This window comes from Miscanthus floridulus, chromosome 7 (assembly GCF_019320115.1).
Source record: "Miscanthus floridulus cultivar M001 chromosome 7, ASM1932011v1, whole genome shotgun sequence".
Taxonomy (NCBI): domain Eukaryota; kingdom Viridiplantae; phylum Streptophyta; class Magnoliopsida; order Poales; family Poaceae; genus Miscanthus; species Miscanthus floridulus.
Window position 1 is genome coordinate 15,192,976 of NC_089586.1, and position 19,796 is coordinate 15,212,771.

At 45.9% G+C, this 19,796-nt stretch overlaps 1 protein-coding gene across 1 annotated transcript; it reads right to left on the reverse strand.

The window, feature by feature from the left end:
• Positions 1 to 1,641: 1,641 nt before the first annotated feature.
• On the reverse strand, positions 1,642 to 4,672 carry LOC136462655 (uncharacterized). Its single transcript, XM_066461723.1, has 5 exons — positions 4,526 to 4,672; positions 4,196 to 4,327; positions 3,653 to 3,742; positions 2,929 to 3,284; positions 1,642 to 2,017 (listed from the first exon to the last, which is right to left on the reverse strand). The coding sequence occupies exons 2-5, from the start codon at positions 4,304 to 4,306 to the stop codon at positions 1,858 to 1,860; spliced, it is 717 nt and encodes a 238-aa protein (XP_066317820.1). The 5' UTR covers positions 4,307 to 4,327; positions 4,526 to 4,672; the 3' UTR covers positions 1,642 to 1,857.
• Positions 4,673 to 19,796: the final 15,124 nt, after the last annotated feature.

The following is a 19,796-nucleotide window of genomic DNA, read 5'->3' on the forward strand; positions in this document are numbered from 1 at the left end:
AAACTAGATGGAGTGATTTTGTTATCCCAATGATATGATAGAATATACAATGCAACCTTTATTTATAATATATATATATATACACACACACATACATACATATTATATGTACATAAAATAACGTACAATATATGTATATGCATGTAATATATACGTTAGTTTCATACTTTAGTTTGTACAAAATGTTCGAACATTATAAACATGTAGAATACGTATATTATTAGCAGCGTAGAATGCGTATTCGAAAACCTATTCGAAAACCAAAACGAATCATCAATTGAAAATAGAAACAAAAAAAAGAAAAAAAAAACCTTTAGTCCCGGTTGGTAATACCAACCGGGACTAAAGGGTCGCCCCACGTGGCCAGACCGGGAGGCCCTTTAGTCCCGGTTGGTCTTACACCTTTAGTCCTGGGCACGAAACCGGGACTAAAGAAGGGGACCTTTAGTCCCGATTTGGTACTCCCGGTTCCAAAACCGGGACTGAAGGCGGTTGAGAACCGGGAGTACAGCCCGTTTCTCCACTAGTGTACGGTAACCATTAGTTGAAGAACATGAAAGATGACACATATAAATATAAATATACCAAAAAATGCTAAACGCAGTTTATCCACTCGTCTAGCATGAAGCACAATAGTTTGAATATACAGTATAAAGCAAAACAACTATATAGGCTTGGTATACATAGGTTGGCTAAATGAACCTGCTGTCATCATTGGTTTATAGATTATTCTCTACTCCATCAATGAGGTGATATTTGCAAGAGAGGTCAGCGCTGTGTGTTTTTTTTAAAAGGTAGCTTGCTACAGTGTATAATTATATATATATTGTATCGTATTTCATACTGAATTTCTGTTGTAAACTATAGTTTCTGATATGTGGTTCCACATATGAGTGCCCCTTTTCCGACAACTCTATTCGAGTGCTGATGGCAAAGGTAAAGCTATCATGTGTAAGCAAACCTATCAAGTGTATGTTACTCCCAGGTTTTCAGTTTACAGAAACAGTGCTAACCATGAATTACAAAACAAAATAAAGATTGAACTGCAGAATACTAACCTTGATGCTCTGATTTCACTGTCAAACAACCTAGGCCAGATGTACCTGCACATGAATATCACCTCTTAGTATTTATGGGATGATAATTAGTTTCTAAAGCATGGCAGTGTGCTGCAAGAAGCAAAGAGGTGGCAGTAGATTAAGTGCACTATAATTTTTCTAAATTTTATTCATGCTGCACCAGGCCAAATGCAGTAGTGACTACACAACCAGGTGAAGGCATATGTCATGTTGCAGTTCGGAAAGAGACCTAGTTTGTACAGCATGGCAGTTTGCTGCAAGAAGCAAAGAGGTGGCAGTAGACCAAGTGCACTATAATTTTTCTGCATTTTATTCATGCTGCACCAGGCCAAGTGCATTAGAAACAGGGTTCATTAGTGTGTTTCTTTTTTTCAAAAGCATTGCGTATGTTTGGCGTACGTACTCAATCTAAAGGGAAAAAAATCTACCAGAAGAAAAAACTCTTTAAGCTCCACAATTAGCCCAGCTCCACCGTTGCAGCTCACACGAAATCACCTGAGTCCATGGGAGCTCCGTTGGCTGATGCCAAGTGGATAATGCCTTTTTTTTTAGCACAAGTGGATAATGCCTTTGAGTTCCCATTAACACACATAACATTACACGGCAAGAGCTTAGAGGTAGCATAAGCAGGGTACCTTTTTACATAAGTCACAAGGATTCTTTGAATACTTAATACAAATATTAAAAAAAAACATGTCTGCCTTACATCTTACTTGTTGGATCTACTAATTCAACAAATTATAGGGTTCTGAACTATCACAATGGCACTTGCAGAAACTTAAGGATTCTGATCCTCCACATTGGCCTTTGCAGCAACCAAGCTTTGGCCTTTGCAATGACATTCAAGCGAACTGTGCATTAAATAGATCCCATACATCGCCACGGCAGTCAAAACACACAAAATACCATTTACTAATCGATCAAATTCAGCAGCATCCCTGCAGGTCAGGAACAAATTTTGATAAAATAAATCAGAAACAAATATGATGAAATGAATATACCAACAGCACAACAAAAAGAACACAGTAAACGAACAATAGAAATGAGTAAACCTACAACATTCAGTTTGCTATTATTGAGCATGATACAATGCATTTTCTAGTCGTAATTGCCAAGCGGAAAAAAAAAACAAGTGAAGTCTGAAGTAATAGAAATGAAATAAACAGCAAAGAACAAGGAGAGCCAATTTGGCTCTCCTAAGCCAACAAAGAAAAGTTCGCCTACACAGAATCAATGACAGCTAGCAACACATCCAAACACCCTGCCCACTCTGATTCCTAGCTTGGCAAGGCAGCACAATGCTTGGCAAAGAATCCAAGCATCACTCTGTTTGCATATTGAAGAGTAGATAACTGATTTAAAACATGCTACAGTGCATTTTTCTTGTTGTAATTGGCAAGCGAAAAATCCAACTAAACAAATAATAAACGTATAGCAGTGTCTTATGTTATTTGACTAACAGACTAAGTTGCCCGGTACAAAAGGCAAACTGATGCAGAAAAAAGAAGTGACACATAACATTGCCATCTTAGTGCTTCAAAATTACTTGCCAGACGCCATTAACTTTGCTTTGAACACAGGATGAGTTGTTACATGTCATTTATTAATTATTGTGTTGAATTTGATTTAAGTTGGTACTTGTACCATTAAAGTTTGTATTCTTTCCCAATCATTTAACTTAGACGAGCAAGATTTTCCAGTTTCACCTCCAAAACTAAGAAAAGCAACTTCATTGAGAAGCGGTTAATGTGCAAATAATTAGGAAACACATTAAGAGAAGCATATGTGCAGAAAACAAAATAGTGGTTTATTCAACCAACACCTTCGTGTAAGTAATCAGGAAACTTACTTGTCCATTTCAGCCTTCCAAGCTGCAAGGTCAGCATTAGCTGTGTCTGTTAGGTTTTCCAAGAAAGCTTTGTGACGTTCAAAGTCAGCACGGACATCTGCATTTTGGGCTTCCAAATTAGCACCCCTGGAAAATTTCTTGATGGCTTTCAAATGAGCTTCCATAGCTGCCCTCTCAGCTTCCCAATCAATATTGTGCTTGATTATTTTTGATGAAAAAGTTCGCTTCGGTCCTCTAACAGAATCAACAAATGCCAGCTTCATGGGATGGGTGATAATGGATGACATGCCAGTTGTTGGGCTTCTTGTTTTAGCAGCAGGATAGGAGAATGAGAATGTGCTGTTGTACCTTGCAACCTTTGTAGGGCAGGACCAGAAGTCATAATCTTAAGTTACGATCGGAAAATTCGCAGAGCAAATAAAACTGATTTGAACCGAGCTACATTATTATTAACATCTAGATTCTTAAATATGAATAGATAATAAGCAAATAAAGTACCACTATTAGGTCATAATAATATATAAAGCAAAGAAAAGCTGGCCCGCTACAAATGTAAATGTAGCCCAACAACAATGCAACATGCATCTCTGAACAACATATAGCCCAACAAGATCAATTACACATATAGCCCAACAAGATCAATTACAAGCTTGTGCAATCATCACGGCAACAATCCGCAGCACACATAAGGCAGGGAAATTGAGAAAGCTAGTACTTTACTTACACTGCCATGAATCACGTGGTTACTCAGAACAACAGTGCTAGGATGTGCAGGTAGTCCACGGAGATGGTTACTGAGGGTGGTGCCACCATCCTGGGAGTCATAACAAGATTAGAGATTTCAATCAGTGGCCTCTTAAAAACTTCAGAAATTCAGCCTCTTTCAGCGCAACAGAGAAAGCAACAGAGAGTTTATGAATTCACAGGTTAATTGGGAAGCACCGTGCTACAGCTATATGGGAAAAGAAAAACTGAGGGCTCTAACGCTGCTTTCTTGAAAGGGCGACAACAAAATGAGAATTTTTCGTTTCTCCCTTCCAAAAACAAAAATTTAAAACTTCCAAAAACAAATTTAAATTTAAAGTGGAGAAAGAAGCTCACGAATGTCGTGAAGGAACAATAAGAATTCAGATAAGAGAAGAGAAAAACAATACTGGCACAATTGGGATGGGGCAGCTCGATACAAAGGTGTCCACAACTTCATTGATAATTTGGAATCCAAAATCCTATCCGTTCAAATTAACACGCATATAGCTCTTATACGTACCGATGCAGTAGTGCGGATGAGCAGAGCAGAGGCAGATGAGAAATGTGCCCCAAGGAGGTTCCTCGATCTAGATGAATGGGAGAGTTTCTCCAACATGAAGCGTCCGGCCATCTCGGTTGCCGGCTGATGAACCTGAATTCAACATAAACTTGTGATTAGATCAGATCCAAATCCATGTATATACACTTGTAATTAGATCAGTTCCGGATAAAAATAGCCAAATTGACGAAGATAGGGTTTGGGTTTGGTTGCTAGGTTTCGCGCAACGGGAGGGGAAAGGAAAGAAAGGGAAGGGAAGAGAAGCGAAGGGAAGGGAAGGGATGGGCATACCCGGTGGGTGATCGTCGCCGGCGAAGGATCCGACGAGACAGTCAACTGGCTAGGGCGGCGGCGGGCGACCAGCCGCGTCGCCACGATAGAGAGGTGTAAAGGCAAGGACGCAGGGTAGATGGTAGACCGAGGCTGTTTTTGGTTGTATATAAGGGTACGTTTGTTTGCCTGTACCAAGTGCTTCATGTTCAGCTACCTGTTTTTGGTTGTATATAAGGGGACTCCCGGGAACATGCTTCGTTGATGAAGGGGTCCTATAATTGCATTGTTCAGCATCGGGGCAAAAGATTAATATGGAGAAATCCTCCATTCATTTTGCTAAAGGCGCCAGGCAGCAAAGTCGTGATGTTATCAAAAACGAAGTGGAGGTTTATAACGAGGCTTTCAGTGAAAAATATCTTGGTATGGGTTCAAATGTTGGAATTGCTACAAACGGTGCCTATAAATATTATTTTAACCGTAATAGCAGGAGAGTCCCCTGCTTTTTTTTCCATTAAATGAAAGAATTGCATTTACAAGGTTTCAGAAATAAGAGGCTTTCAAGCCCAAAAATAAAAGGAAAGTAAAACTATACAATGAAGCTATCTCTCCAAGCAATGAGGGGTGTCTGCCTGCTTGACTTGGCCTTAGTACAGACTTGACCAAGTTCTTCTTTGAAGTTCCTCTTTCAAACATTGATATCAACCTGAGCATTATCGAAGATGACTGCATTCCTTGACGTCCATATTACCCAACATGCTGTTATAAATATTTCTCTGAATATGGGATTCCCAAAGTTGGCTCTAGCTTCAATTATCATGTCTAAAATTTTGAAAGGTTCATGTTCCAGCGAATAGGGATAGAATTCCAACAGCTTTGGCTGAAACCACATTCAAAAAATAGATGAAAACTTGTTTCCTCATGGCCACCATTGCACATAACACAATTATAGTCGTCTTGCTCTATATTCTTTCTTCTCAACAAATTTCTTGTATTCAATCTATCTTTGATTAGGAGCCGAAAGAAAAATTTATGTTTGCCTAAGTTGCATGAGGCCTGGAGCCAAGAGAAAAGAGGGGAAGCTTCTGAATTACCAATTAGTATATTGTAGGCCTTTCTACTACTGAACTTTGAGTTGCCCCAGGAATATGACCAAGTGTCTGAACATTTCCATCCCAATCTCTTCCAGCTGTCTTGCAGCTTGTGAGGACAATGGCAGTCTAAAAATTCTGTCAACTTCTTGACCAAGAAAGTATCTTATGGAGCATTTTGGCTTTCTGGTGAAGGAATAAAGCTGGGGGTATGTATCTTTGAGATTTTGCCCTGCCCAACTACGTGTCCAAAAAAGAGTTGTGTTGCCTCTGCTAAGATTGCAAACTAAGAAGCTTTGGAATTTATCAAAAAGTTTGATGATATCCTTCCACCAGAAAGAGCCAACTAGACTTCTGATATGTGGTGGTGTCTTAGTGTTGGAGTAGAATTTGCTCTCCATGTCAATGTTACCTAGGGTAATTCTGCATTATTATAAAATGTATCCAAATATTTCATCAAAAGTGCATTATTCTGACTCTCTATATCAATAATTCCTAGTCCTCCCTGATCTTTGGGTTTGCAAGCTGTCTTCCCCTGCAACTACACATGTTCCTTTTCTATTTATGTCTCCCTTACTCCAAAGGCAATGCTTCCTGTAAGATACTTGCGAACCAACATGAAGGTAAAGAACGAATCGACCAATAAAATAGAAACAATTTTACAAATAAAGCTAATGCTTGCGAACAGATCAGATGCTCCTTGATCGGTCATGTATGAGAAATACTATTCTCTACATAGAAACATAATATTCTGCATGCAACTTGCTTAGAAACATAATCTCTGGATCTCTTCGTCAATCATCAAGGTCTATGTAGTAGTACCACAGGGTCTATGTCGTAACAGCACGTAGATCAGAGGGAAGCCCTTGCGTCTAGTGACTCGGCCGCCGCCGCCCCCCGCCACCACCACCGCTGGTCCCCCTCCCTCCTTTCTTGGGCATATCGCCGGAGGCCGGCTAAAGTTTATAGGTGTCACGTCGGGTGTTACGTCGAGGTGTCACATGGGAGTGTTTTTACAGAAGTTCTCAGTAATCTGCGAGACGAATTTAGTAAGGCTAATCAATCCGTCATTAGCACGTGTACTGAATCTTTACTGTAGCACCACATTGTCAAATTATGCCTAATTAGTCTTAAAAAATCGTCCCACAAATTAGTGGCAATCTATGCAATTAGTTATTTTTTAGTTTATATTTAGTACTCCATGTATGTGTCCAAACATCCGATATGATAGAGACTAAATTTTAGAAGTAGGAACTAAACAAGGCCTTAGATGAAAATCAGTTTCTACATATTTGTGTAATCCAGAGTGCATGTAACATGTTGATGTACTGGTTTATTATCTAATATAATTCTTCTTTCGTCGAAAAAAAGACGTACGTAACAGTACCACTCGTGCTTTCATGAAAGTTGCCGCTTCCCTTTATCCATACTATAATCTCCATGCATGTAGCCTTTGCAAAATCAGCCTCCAAGAAATCTGAAAGAAAATCTCAGCGAAATTCACAGAAAATTAATTGAGGCTCCAAACGGAAAGTGGTGAGAGGCAGAGTTTAGTCATGTTGCGGGAGCTCAAGAAATCATGTCTCAATTGATGCTGAAAGGTTTCTTATATATTGGTTTGTAATGAATGAAGTGGGCAACTGTTTCAGCTGCGATATAAATATTTTTATGATAGCACTCTGCAAGTGCTTGGAAGGAGAAAAGACAATAGGAGATGGGGAGACATTACTGCGTCCATTGATTATTGCACGTACAGATATGCCTCACAATGGGAATTGGATGGTTTAAATAACTAGATGGCATGGAACGCTGATGACGTGGAGGGCTGTGGATTGAAAAACAATACTAGTGGGGTTTTGCTTTATAAGAGTATATGATAGAATATGATTCTTGTATCTCCAGACGACGCCCATGGCTTCTTTAGCTCCACGACAACGCCAAGGTCCATTCACGCCGCTGCAAGACCCTCCTAGACTCTGGCGTATGTAGACCATACTAGACTCCCCAAACCGCCATGTACCCGACCTACCTCGGTATATAAGGGGAGGTCGGATCCTACAGAAAGTCGAGAACGATTCCAAACAGAACAGATCATTTCAGTCATCACCGGAACAGCTCGAGCTCTGCACCGAGAGTAGGGCCACCTTGAGAGGAGTATCGAGAGCTTCTCCACCCTTTCCATTGTCTTCCTCCTCTCCGACGAGGAGACCTCACCGCCACCGAGCGATCCCCTGCCAAATCTCTCTCTTACAATCTGTTGTAACCTCCAATTTGGATACTCTTGAATACAAAGATCCTCAAACTGCTGGACGTAGGCCTCGATAGCCCGAACCAGGATAAACCTATATGTCCCTTGCGTGATCTTTGAGTTCTTCCGTGTTCTTGAGTCCACCTGAGCCACCGGAGACATCACACTCAATGACATCCGACGAACAACAATGCTTACCGCGGTTTCGACCCCTCGACACCAGGCTATCGCATGCTCGCTCACGCATCGGTCGCCCGAAGTTTCCCATGCTCACACGTGCGTGCGGTGGACCTAGTCCTGCCCTCCCTCGCGCGCTCTATCCCCCTTCCCGCTGTGAGCCAATCGTACATGCAAGAGCAAGAAGGAAACTACTATATTTTGATTGATTGATCCGGCGAATCCTGTCATCAGCGCCCTCAGGATCAATCACACGAGGATTACATCACGCGATCACCTCGAACTGCCAGTTACATAACCGTCCTCCCTCACCTCACCCTGGTGCGCAGCCCTCACCACTTGCCCTTGCGCGCCGCCCTCACCTGCTCGCCGCTCGTCTTCGACTTTGCTCGTCGCACACGCCGTCGCGGCCGTCACCATCGCCTTGTCCACACTGACCCGCTTCCTCGTCCTCAGGCCGCCGAGCTTGACTCCCTGCTCTCCGCGATAGTGGAGAGGCTGCATCAACGGATCGTGCACCGCCTATGTTTCAAACTTTTAATCCAGGTGTTCCCTCTACTGTTCATGGTGAAACAGTACTGTTCGTCTTCCTGGTCTGGTTCAAGGCACACGGGTGGTTCAGGGGATTAGTTTGACACATACGAGGTAGTTTGCTACTTAACTAAACCTTCTCCAAATTCAGCTTGTTTGAAACATACGTGGCAGCCATCAGCCACTAGGTGAACACTACTGGAGGCGCATGCTCTAGCCCTCGGCAAAGGCCCAGAAACCCTCGGCAAAGATCCCTCGGTGGAATTTTTAGACGGCGAAGGGGTCTTTGCCGAGGGCCCTTTATCGGGCACTCGGCAAAGCCTTTGCCGAGGGCCAAGATGGCCCTCGGCAAAGAAAAGAAGCCGTCAGGCGCCGGCGCCGTTGGCGGTTTCTTTGCCGAGGGCCGACCCTCGGCAAAGAAATGTTTTTTTTTGAATTTGTTTGCCGAGGGCCGACCCTCGGCAAATAAATTTTTTTATTTTTTTTAAAAACCTTTGCCGAGGGCCTCCTCCCTGGCCCTCGGCAAAGAAATTTTCAGGATTTTTTAAAAATTCTTTGCCGAGGGCCGGCCCTCGGCAAAGAAATGGTTTTTTTGAATTTTTTTAAACCCTTTGCCGAGGGCCTGCTCCCTGGCCCTCGGCAAAGAAATTGTCAGGATTTTTTTCCAAAAAATCTTTGCCGAGGGCTATTGCTTGGACCCTCGGCAAAGGACCCTTCTTTGCCGAGGGCCTTGGTCATTGCCCTCGGCAAAGAGGCAGAAATTTAAATTTTTTTTTTTGTTTTTTGCATTCTATCGACACAAGCATTTCATATATATACATATATATCACACAGAACCCATTTTCTCACAATATATCACAACCATAATTGTGAACCACAAATCACAATATATTACAACGACAAGTCACATGTTCATCATCATTCACATGTTTATTACGACAAGTTAATGAAATTCAAGCACAAGTCACAACCATAAATCACAAATCACGCTAAAGTCCAACCACATCACCTAGCACGAGTCCTCATCAAGCTAGCCTATGAGACGATGGTGAAGGAAAAGCAGGATCACCCGGTGACGCACTAGCGGGTTGATTGGAACCCGCGGACGGAAGCTGCACAAAGGAGCAGAGATTGCATGTGTGAGTAATCCGGGAAAACAGTTTTGGAACTTAGAGATTGCATCTAGTATTGTAGGAATACAAAAAGATTAGACTCAATTGAAAATTTCAGCAGCACCTCCCCTGCACGGGGAGGTTTCCAAAACCTACAAGAAACGACGGCACGAACGCTGACATCCACAACGGCACGAACGCCGACATCCACAACGGCACGAAGGCCGACATACATGCAAAGCACAAGCGAAAAGTGAACTTTCATACTTACAGGAGTAGCTGCAGGAGTAGGAGGTGGAGGAGCTGAAAACTGCACAGGTACACCCGATGCTTGCCCAAGACTTTGCATGATCACCATCATCTCCGCCATCTGCTTCTGCGCGGCCTCGAACGCGACCTTCTGGGCCTGCAGCTGTGCGGTCAGCTCCGCGTTCTGCTCTTGACTTTGCCTTTTTGTTTCTTGTAGCTCGGCCTGCAATATTTCACTCCAATGTATCAGTAATGCAAATCTAATTTAGGTGTGTAAATATCTACGTACGATGAGTAAAACAGGAATTACCTGGAGTGCTTGGACCTGCTGCAGTGCTGGAGAAGGCCGTGGACGTATGGGCTGGCTGGAGCTCGTGCTCCATGCTCGGATAGCGTCGAGGGAGGGAACAGTGGTGGAGTCGATGGCGCCGTCTGCAATCCACAGCCGCCCGTGCTTCTTGCCTCCTCCGAGCCTCATGATCGCCTCTGCATCAATGGGCTCAGTGCGCACATTGTAATCTTCCCCATAGATCTCCCTTACCGTTGACGTGTACTCTTGGACTTTAGTGTACACGTTCGGGTCAGAGTACACCTGGGGCGGGGCAGCCGGGTCGAAGGAGACAGAGGACGACGCCCTGCCCATGTGGGACATAGCCCACGCAGAGAACTCCGAGACCTCCTCGCCCGGGTGCGCAGCCTCCTGCGAGAAAGATGGGAAGATGGTGAGAAATCAAGCAGAATTGAGCGTCAAAATAAATGAAAGAAATCACTTACGTATGCTTGTTTGTATCCGAGGAGGCTACGGATGCCTTGATGGTGAGTTGGACCTTGCCTCATCAGACGCTGTTCCCGCTGCCTCTCGTGCGTGCCAACAAAGTCCTGTGATAACCACTTGTCCACGATCATGGCCCAGCACTCGGGATACGATCGGCACCACCAGGGAATCACCTACAAGTCATCGAGTATTTGACATATAAGAAGATGAAATTGAACCTACTTAATATCAAAACGAATCATTATGAATGTTATTCGCCTACCTCAAGGTACTGGTCCCGGGTCAGCGTAATCCGTCTTGCTTGAGGCTTGGGGAGGGACTGCCTAAGTACCGACCTGTAGTAGTCTATGTGGGCCTGGACGCGCCCATGGTGGTGCATCTCGGTGACTGTACTTCCTACAAGCTGCGGCAGCCGCCCGATCCGCCTAGGCCTCAAGTCCTTCTTCGGCCTTGAAATATTTCTGCATACAAAACCGATGTATCCATTCATTATTTCAATAAAAGATTTAACCAATGAATGCGATGTATTAAGCAATGTTGTGCGAGAGAGACTTACCCAAAACTCCGCCAATACTCGCTCCTGCTTGTTGCGGTAAGTGTCATCCGTGACCAGCGCGTACCTATCCCAGTTGGAGGCCGGCTCCCGCACCACCGGCTCTTCGGACAGTTGCACAATGTCGGGGTACCATTTCCTGCACAAAACACCAAGGATGCTCGCGGGGGTGCGTGCTGGAGTACCCGACAAAACCAACCAGGACCCTGCACAAGTGATTAAGAAAATTTATCAGTTTCTCTTAAGATTTCCAACATATCTTATGAAGTAGTTGTGATAACATCCATAGTTACTTACCTCTTTGCCATAGGCCGAATCACTGAGCGGTTGTGAGGAAGCGGAACCGGAGGGAGGCTCACGGGACCTCGCTCGTAGAGAGTCCGGGTAGCGGTACCCTCTCCCTCGCCCTCGAGCGCCTCGCCTCCCTCGCCCTCGAGCGCCTCGTCTCCCTCACCCATCTACTGACCCCTCTCATCCTCCGACGAGGACGAGGCTATGGCCGTCACGTGCTCCTCCTCCAGCACCTCGTCACGTGTCGAGGGAGGAGACCGCTGCCTCCTACGGCGGCTGCCCCTAGTCCTCCTCTTGTCACCTCCTACAGACGCTACCCCGAACGACGACCCCTCACCTCGAAGGAGAGGGTGGTCTCTCTCGTAAATTGAGGGCGTGTCACGGCTGTGGACGTCTGCTCGCCATCTTTGTCCAATCACCTGCAATCACAAAGAATGAACAAGACTAATTAGTACATATATTAGAAATAGATTCAAAATATATAAACAAAACACAAATTAAAAAACCATAGTATTACATGTATTAGGAATAATCTTCATGATTGGGATCATAGGTCTCATCATCACTGTCAAAATTGTCCAAATGGGCAACACTATCCGAAGGTTCTATGTTGTCATCGTCGTCATTGTCCTAGAAGTAATCGCTCAAGCATTGCTATGTCCTTGGCATTTACCACCACATCTCCATCGACCTCGTCATCAACCGTTTCGTTGTCTACTTCCATTTCGATTGCTTCAGGTAAGACTATCTCAAACATGCCTGGTAGCCCATCTTCTTGATAGAACTGTCCATCATATGTGTTTGCGTTGAAGTTATAATCATCATCGTTTGGGGTAGGTAGTTTACCATGTGGAGATACCTGGTGCACAATAGCCCAACCCTTAAGATCCTCTTTGTCTTGGTTGGCGTATCGAGTATAATACACCTGCATGGCCTGTTGAGCCACAATGTAGACATCTTTTCCAGGATAGATGGAATCTTCTCGAATCTCCACTAGCCCAAGATGAGGGGTTCGTCTCATTGATCGAGGATTAAACCAGTGGCATTTGAACATGACAGGTTTAAGAGGTTCGTCTCCATGAAATGAGAGTTCATAGATTTCCTCAACTCTACCATGATAGTCGAGGCCATCAGTGCTGGGCGTACAAACTCCACTATTTGTGGTTTTTCGTTTGGGCCGAATCTACTCATAACTTGTTGTGTGGAAGCGATATTCGTTCACGTCATAGCCGGTAAATGACTTCACCCTAACATCACAGCCGTTTGCAACCTGTTTCAACTCGTCGCTCATGGACGAATCGGTCTAGGCCTGCAAGGTGAATCATGATAGATCGTTATATTAATCAAACGTACGATCACCTTGGATGATCGAACGTACGAGCTAAATTGGACATTACCTTTTGTTTGAACCAAGAAATGAAATTAGGCCTCCCCGCTCCCACACCCCGCGAAACAAGGGTGTCTTGTTCATGCGAGGTAGGATCCCTTGATTGATGCCAGAATTCACGAACAAATTCCCTGTCCAAACGAGAATCAATGGGGTTGGATGCAGAATAGTGATGGCATATTGAAATAAGTTCGTTGAGAACTTACTTGATGAACGGCTGCACCTCGGTAAGGTTATTCAACACATATAGCATGATACTGCGCCACTCTTCATTTCCCAACAGCTTTGGGGTTGATCCACTTGCGCTGCCGAGTTGGCCTTGGAAAAGGCTCAGGGTCGATTCATTTTCGCCAGTATTGTAACGAGAGGGTGGATTATGATTGCTAGGAAGGTTCGGCTTGTAGTATAGCGTTGTGAAGTTTGCCACCTCCTCCCAAAGGCATGCCTCTGCAATGGAAGCCTCAATTCTAGCTTTATTTGTACATTTTTTGCGAAGAGTCTTTAGACATCTCTCGATTGGATAGCACCAACGGGCCTGCACGGGCCCCCCCAAACGTGCCTCGGACGGGAGGTGCACAATCAGATGTTGCATCCGCAAGAAGAAGCCGGGTGGAAAGATCTTCTTCAGCTTACAGAGCAACACATGTGCCGCTTTTTCCAAGTCCTGAGCGACGGTCCAAGATATCTCCTTGGCACAAAGCTGACGGAAGAAAAAGCTCAACTCTGCCAGCACTTGCCAGACATGCTCAGGGACATAGCCTCGGACCATCGCCGGAAGAAGCCGCTCAATCCATATGTGGTAGTCATGACTCTTCATCCTGTTGACTCACAAAGTGCCTAAGTTCACTCCCCTGCTAAGATTCGCTGCATATCCATCTGGAAACATTAACATCTACATCCATTTTAGTACCTCCCTCCTTTGATCGATTTGCAAGACGAAATTGACCTTAGGCCTTTTCCAGTTCTTGTTTCGGCCACTAGGAGGCTGCATCGCTTGATTCGGTCTATCGCACAACGTCGCTAGGTCCACTCTAGCCTTAACGTTGTCCTTAGACTTGTCAGTGTCCATGAGAGTTCCCCAAAGTGCCTCGGCAATATTCTTTTCAGTGTGCATTACATCAATGTTATGTGGCAGAAGAAGGTCATCGAAATAGGGGAGCCTCGTCAAGCCGGATTTATGAGTCCACATATGTTCCTCACCATATCCCACAAAACCACCTTCTTCATTGGGCACGAGAGCATCTATCTGAACACGAACCTCGGCACCAGTCCTCAAGTGTGGTTTAGGGTATGTCACTTTGACACCTTTCGTAAAGCTCTTGATGTCTTCTCTAAATTCATGGTTTAGAGGGAGGAACTGACGATGCTGGTCGAACGACGAATACTTGCCACCCTTCTTCAACCAAATGAACCTCATGGCTTCCTTGCATACTGGGCATGGGAACTTCCCGTGAACACACCAGGCAGCAAATAACCCATACGCCAAGAAGTCATGCAGGGAGTAGTGGTACCAAATGTGCATTTTGAAGCTTGTCTTTGTAGCTCGATCGTATGTCCATACCCCCTTCTCCCAAGCGTGGATCAATTCATCAATCACAGGCTCCATGAACACACTCATATTACTCCCTGGGTGTCCAGGAATTATCAACGACAAGAATACGTTATGCCGTTGAAAGGAGATGTCGGGAGGGAGATTGAGGGGGATAACAAAAACGGGCCAGCATGTGTATGGGGCAGCCATCATTCCATAAGGATTGAACCCATCTGTTGCCAGCGCGACACGTACATTACGAGCCTCAGCTGCTTTGTCACGATGTTTGTCATTGAAATACGTCCATGCTTCAGCATCAGACGGATGTACCATCTTCCCAGGATTGTACCATTTGCCATCTTTGTGCCATGTCATCTGTTTTGCGGATTCCTCAGTCATGAATAGCTGTTGGATCCTCGGTAGGAAAGGAAGGTGACGTAGCACTCTCGCGGGGATCGAAAGCTGCTTCTTCTGACCATCACCAGAGTCTACCTCCAGGTACCTGGAGAATTTACACTTCGGATAGTAATTTGCATCCTTGTGTTCTTTCCTAAATAGGACGCACCCCTTCGGACAAACATGTATCTTGTCATACGGCATCTTAAGCATACGAAGGAGTTTCTCTGCCTCGTACAAGTTTCGTCGGCAAAGTGTGCTTCTCCAGGTAGCATGGTGCCAAACACGACCAACATCTTATCGAAGCCTTCTCGACTCAGGTTTAACTCGGCCTTCAACCCCATTACGCGTCCAATCGCATCTAGCTGAGAAATCATTGTACGCTCATGAAGGGGTTTCTGTGTCGAGTCCAACATTTTGTAGAAGTCCTTTGCGGATTCCTCCATCTCCTCCTTCTCACGTCGTTCAGCGAAGTGAGCTTGGTGGGCGTCATCTAGCATGTCTGCTACCCCGGCATCATCATCAAAAGCCTCGAGGCGTGGTCTCACCACCTCCGCTCTTATACGATCTGCTTCACCATGGTAGATCCACTGCTGGTAGCCAGGCGTATAACCATTGAACACAAGATGTCTACCCATGGTCTTCTCGTCTACTTTTCTCCTGTTGTCACATTTGCTGCAGGGACACCAAACTAGAGAATGTCCTCCTGCTCCTGGGCCAAATGCATGTTTCAAGAAACCATCTATCCCCTTCACCCATTCATAGTCGTAGTCACTCCCGCTTCTCCAGCCCGTGTACATCCACTGACGGTCCTCCATCCTTTAACATTTACAGCATAGAGTATTGTGACCATCAATTGCATCTACGCGGTGTTCCTACTGTCTAATAGGTGAGGATAGGTCCTAATCCCACCCGCGGATGCGTAGATGAGGTCAGTTTCCATGCTCCGCTCCTCTCCGAGACAGAATTTCGGCAGCACCTCCCCGCTGTTCTCCCGATACACGTCCTGCAAGGGAGAATGTGTATCCGGAGAACAACAGGGAGGTGTTGCCGAAACTCCTTCTCGGACCGGAGCGGACCATGGAAACTAACCCATCTATGCATCCACGGGCTGTCCAAAAAACGTGGACAATCCGAAACAGATACGGTCGCAGATACGCAAAGATCCGCATACCTACGACCGTATCTCTTTCGGACAGGAGACGCCTAACTGGGTTACGCGCGGGCTACGACAGACATGCGCAAAAAGAGGTTATTTATACCTAGGGTGTCGGTGAAGTAAGGCTAGCGGGGCAGTGGCGAATCGACGCAGTGGCGAGGCGACGCAGTGCAGGCAGAACCGCGACGTCGACGAAGACGATCGGGGTCCTCCGGGTCCCCTCCGACGTACTCTTCTCCTGCATAAAAAGACAATAGGTTATTTTTTGTTCAAAATTTTGGCAGCACCTCCCCTGCACAGGGGAGGTTTCCAAAACCTACAAAAAACGACACGATGGCCGACATTCACAACGGCACGAAGGCCGACAACCACAACGGCACGAAGGCCCTCATATCAACTTACGGCACGAAGGCCCACACAACCACATACGGCATGAAGGCCGACAACGAGAGTTTTACCTAGGGTTGCGGTGGAGTCGGGCGTCGTGGTGCGGGGGTCACTTTCTTCTCCGGCGAGGTCGAGCGGCGTTGGAGTACTCCTCTCCCCCTCTTCCCTTTCTTCTCTCCTTTTCCCCTTCTTCTCCTTCTCTTCCCCTTCCTCCTTCTCCTCTTCTTCTCCTTTTCTTCCCCTTCCTCCTTCTCCTCTTCTCCTTCTCTTCTTCCTCCAACTTCACCCTCTGCCTCCTCCCCTCCAACAGCAGCCCGCGACGGGGGCGGCCTAGGGGCTGGGGTCGGGGCGGGAAGGCCGGCGAGGGGGAGCCGCCGGAGGGCCGCCGGGGCGGTCGACCTCCCCTTGCTCAATGGAGACGAGGAATGGAGGCAGGGCGCGACCTCGGCCGCCACTGGGCGTGGTGGGGCGGCGGGGCGCGCTGGTGGGGCGGCGGGGCGCGCGGGGTGGCCAGGCGCCGCGGCATTGGGCGTGCGGCGGCGTGTGGTGGAGGGCGCGGGGGCGACCGGGGTGCACGCGCGGCGATGGGGGTGCGCGGGGCTGTCGGGCTCGGGGCGGCCGGGCGCGCTGCGGCGGGCGCGCGGCGGCGGGGCTAGCGGCGGCGGTGGTGGAGGCGCGGGGCGGTCGGGGTGTGCGCGCGAAGGTGGGGCGCGTGGGGCGGCTGGGCTCGGGGCAGCCGGTGCGCGCAGCAGCGGGCGCGCGGCGGCGGGGTGCGCGGCGGCGGTGGTGGACGCGCGGGGGCCGGCCGCGAGCGGGCGCGTGGGTAGGGAGATGGTCGAGCGGGTTTTTTTCACAATTTCCGATCTAGAATTTGGGCTGCGGCCCGATTTAGGTTTCGGTCCTTTGCCGAGGGCCCAGATCCACGGCCCCCGGCAAAGATTTTTTATTTTTTTTAAAATTCTTTGCCGAGGGCCACGGGCCAGGCCCTCGGCAATTTTTTTTTGGTTTTTTTAGCCCAGTTTTTTTGTGGTGCTACAATACATTGTTTTGAACTCAATTTTAAAATTTAGGCCAATTTTGATTTTGTTTTGTATATTTCCTTAATTTATTTCGATTCTTTGATTTTTTTTAATATGTCAAATTTGAACTGCAGGTGCATGGAATATTGCAATGTAGTGTTTCGAAAAATGTTATTCATGTTAATTGGTGCATGTTGAGTCCCTATCCACGAACTCGCATCAAATTTTCACGCATCTTGTTCGCGTAACATGACGACCGACTTGCCGAAAAAATGTTTTAAAATTATATAAAATTCATACGAAGTCCGAAAATCACGAAACTTGGCGAGATGTCATGTTATCGCATGTGTAGGCTGTGGTAAAAAATTGAGAAGGCTTCGAGCGAGTTGCGACGTCGGATGCCTGAAACCCAGACATCTCCACGTGTGATTGTCTTACCTCCTCTCTGGCGACGGCGAGTAGTCAGGGTGGAATCGTTTTCTCCATGCGGTCTGTTGAAGATGAGGGTGACAGCTACAGCGTCAGCATCCTCACCGGTATAATGACATAGACTTTTATTTTTGGACGGTAACATCAAGGCGGAGATGATGTCGCCGTCATGGAATAATTTTCTCCTATCTCTTTCTATTTTATAATGGTTAGATCTGGCCACGATGAAGGACCAGGGAGAATACGTTTCAGAAGTCTTCCTCATTCTTCGGTGGCAGAAAGAAGAAGAAAAAAGAAGACATCAGAAAGAAGAAGTTTTTCAACTAGGCCTACATGAATGTTGGCCATCGTTCGTTGGGCATATGTTCTCAGACCTTTTGCCGAGTGTTTGCCTGTGCGGTCATCCATACTGCAAAGCGTCGTACATGTTTGGTTTTGAGATCTGGAACTATTCACAGCGTGGGTACTAATTTAGGTGGTGTTTAAATTCAGGGGCTAAAGTTTATAGGTGTCACGTCGGGTGTCACATGGGAGTATTTAGATATTAATAATAAAACAAATTACAGAAGTCCTTAGTAATCTGCGAGACGAATTTAGTAAGCCTAATCAATCCGTCATCAGCACATGTTTACTGTAGCTTTATTGTAGCATCACATTATCAAATTATAGACTAATTAGGCTTAAAAATTTGTCTCGCAAATTAGTCGTAATCTATGCAATTAGTTATTTTTTAGTTTATATTTATGACTCCATGTATGTCCAAACATCCGATATGATAGAGACTAAACTTTAGGGGAGGAACTAAACAAGGCCTTAGATGAAAATCGGTTTCTAGATATTTGTGTAATCCAGAGTGCATGTAACATGTTGATGTACTGGTTATTATCTAATGTAATTCTTCTTTCGTCGAAAAAAAAAAGACGTACTAATAGTACCACTCGTGCTTTCATGAAAGTTGCCGCTTCCCTTTCTCCATACTATAATCTCCATGCATGTAGCCTTTGCAAAATCAGCCTCCAAGAAATCTGAAAGAAAATCTCAGCGAAATTCACAGAAAATTAATTGAGGCTCGAACGGAAAGTGGTGAGAGGCAGAGTTTAGTCATGTTGCGGGAGCTCAAGAAATCATGTCTCAATTGATGCTGAAAGGTTTCATATATTGGTTTGTAATGGATGAAGTGGGCAACTGTTTCAGCTGCGATATAAATATTTTTATGATAGCACTCTGCAAGTGCTTGGAAGGAGAAAAGACAATAGGAGATGGGGAGACATTACTGCGTCCATTGATTATTGCACGTACAGATATGCCTCACAATGGGAATTGGATGGTTTAAATAACTAGATGACATGGAACGCTGATGACGTGGAGGGCTGTGGATTGAAAAAAAAATACTAGTGGGGTTTTGCTTTATAAGAGTATAAGATAGGATTCTTGTTATCTCCAGACGACGCCCATGGCTTCTTTAGCTCCACGACAACGCCAAGGTCCATTCACGCCGCTGCAAGACCCTCCTGGACTCTGGCGCATGTAGACCATATACTAGACTCTCCAAACCGCCATGTACCCGACCTACCTCGGTATATAAGGAGAGGTCGGATCCTATAGAGAGTCGAGAACGATTCCAAACAAAACAGATCATTTCAGTCCTCACCGGAACAGCTCGAGCTCTGCACCGAGAGTAGGGCCACCTTGAGAGGAGTATCGAGAGCTTCTCCACCCTTTTCCATTGTCATCCTCCTCTCCGACGAGGAGACCTCACCGCCGACGAGCCAAGGATCAGCACCGAGCGATCCCCTGCCAAATCTCTCTCTTACAATATGTTGTAACCTCCGATTTGGGTACTCTTGAATACAAAGATCCTCAAATTGCTGGACGTAGGGCCCTGATAGCCCGAACCAGGATAAACCTATATGTCCCTTGCGTGATCTTTGAGTTCTTCCGTGTTCTTGAGTCCACC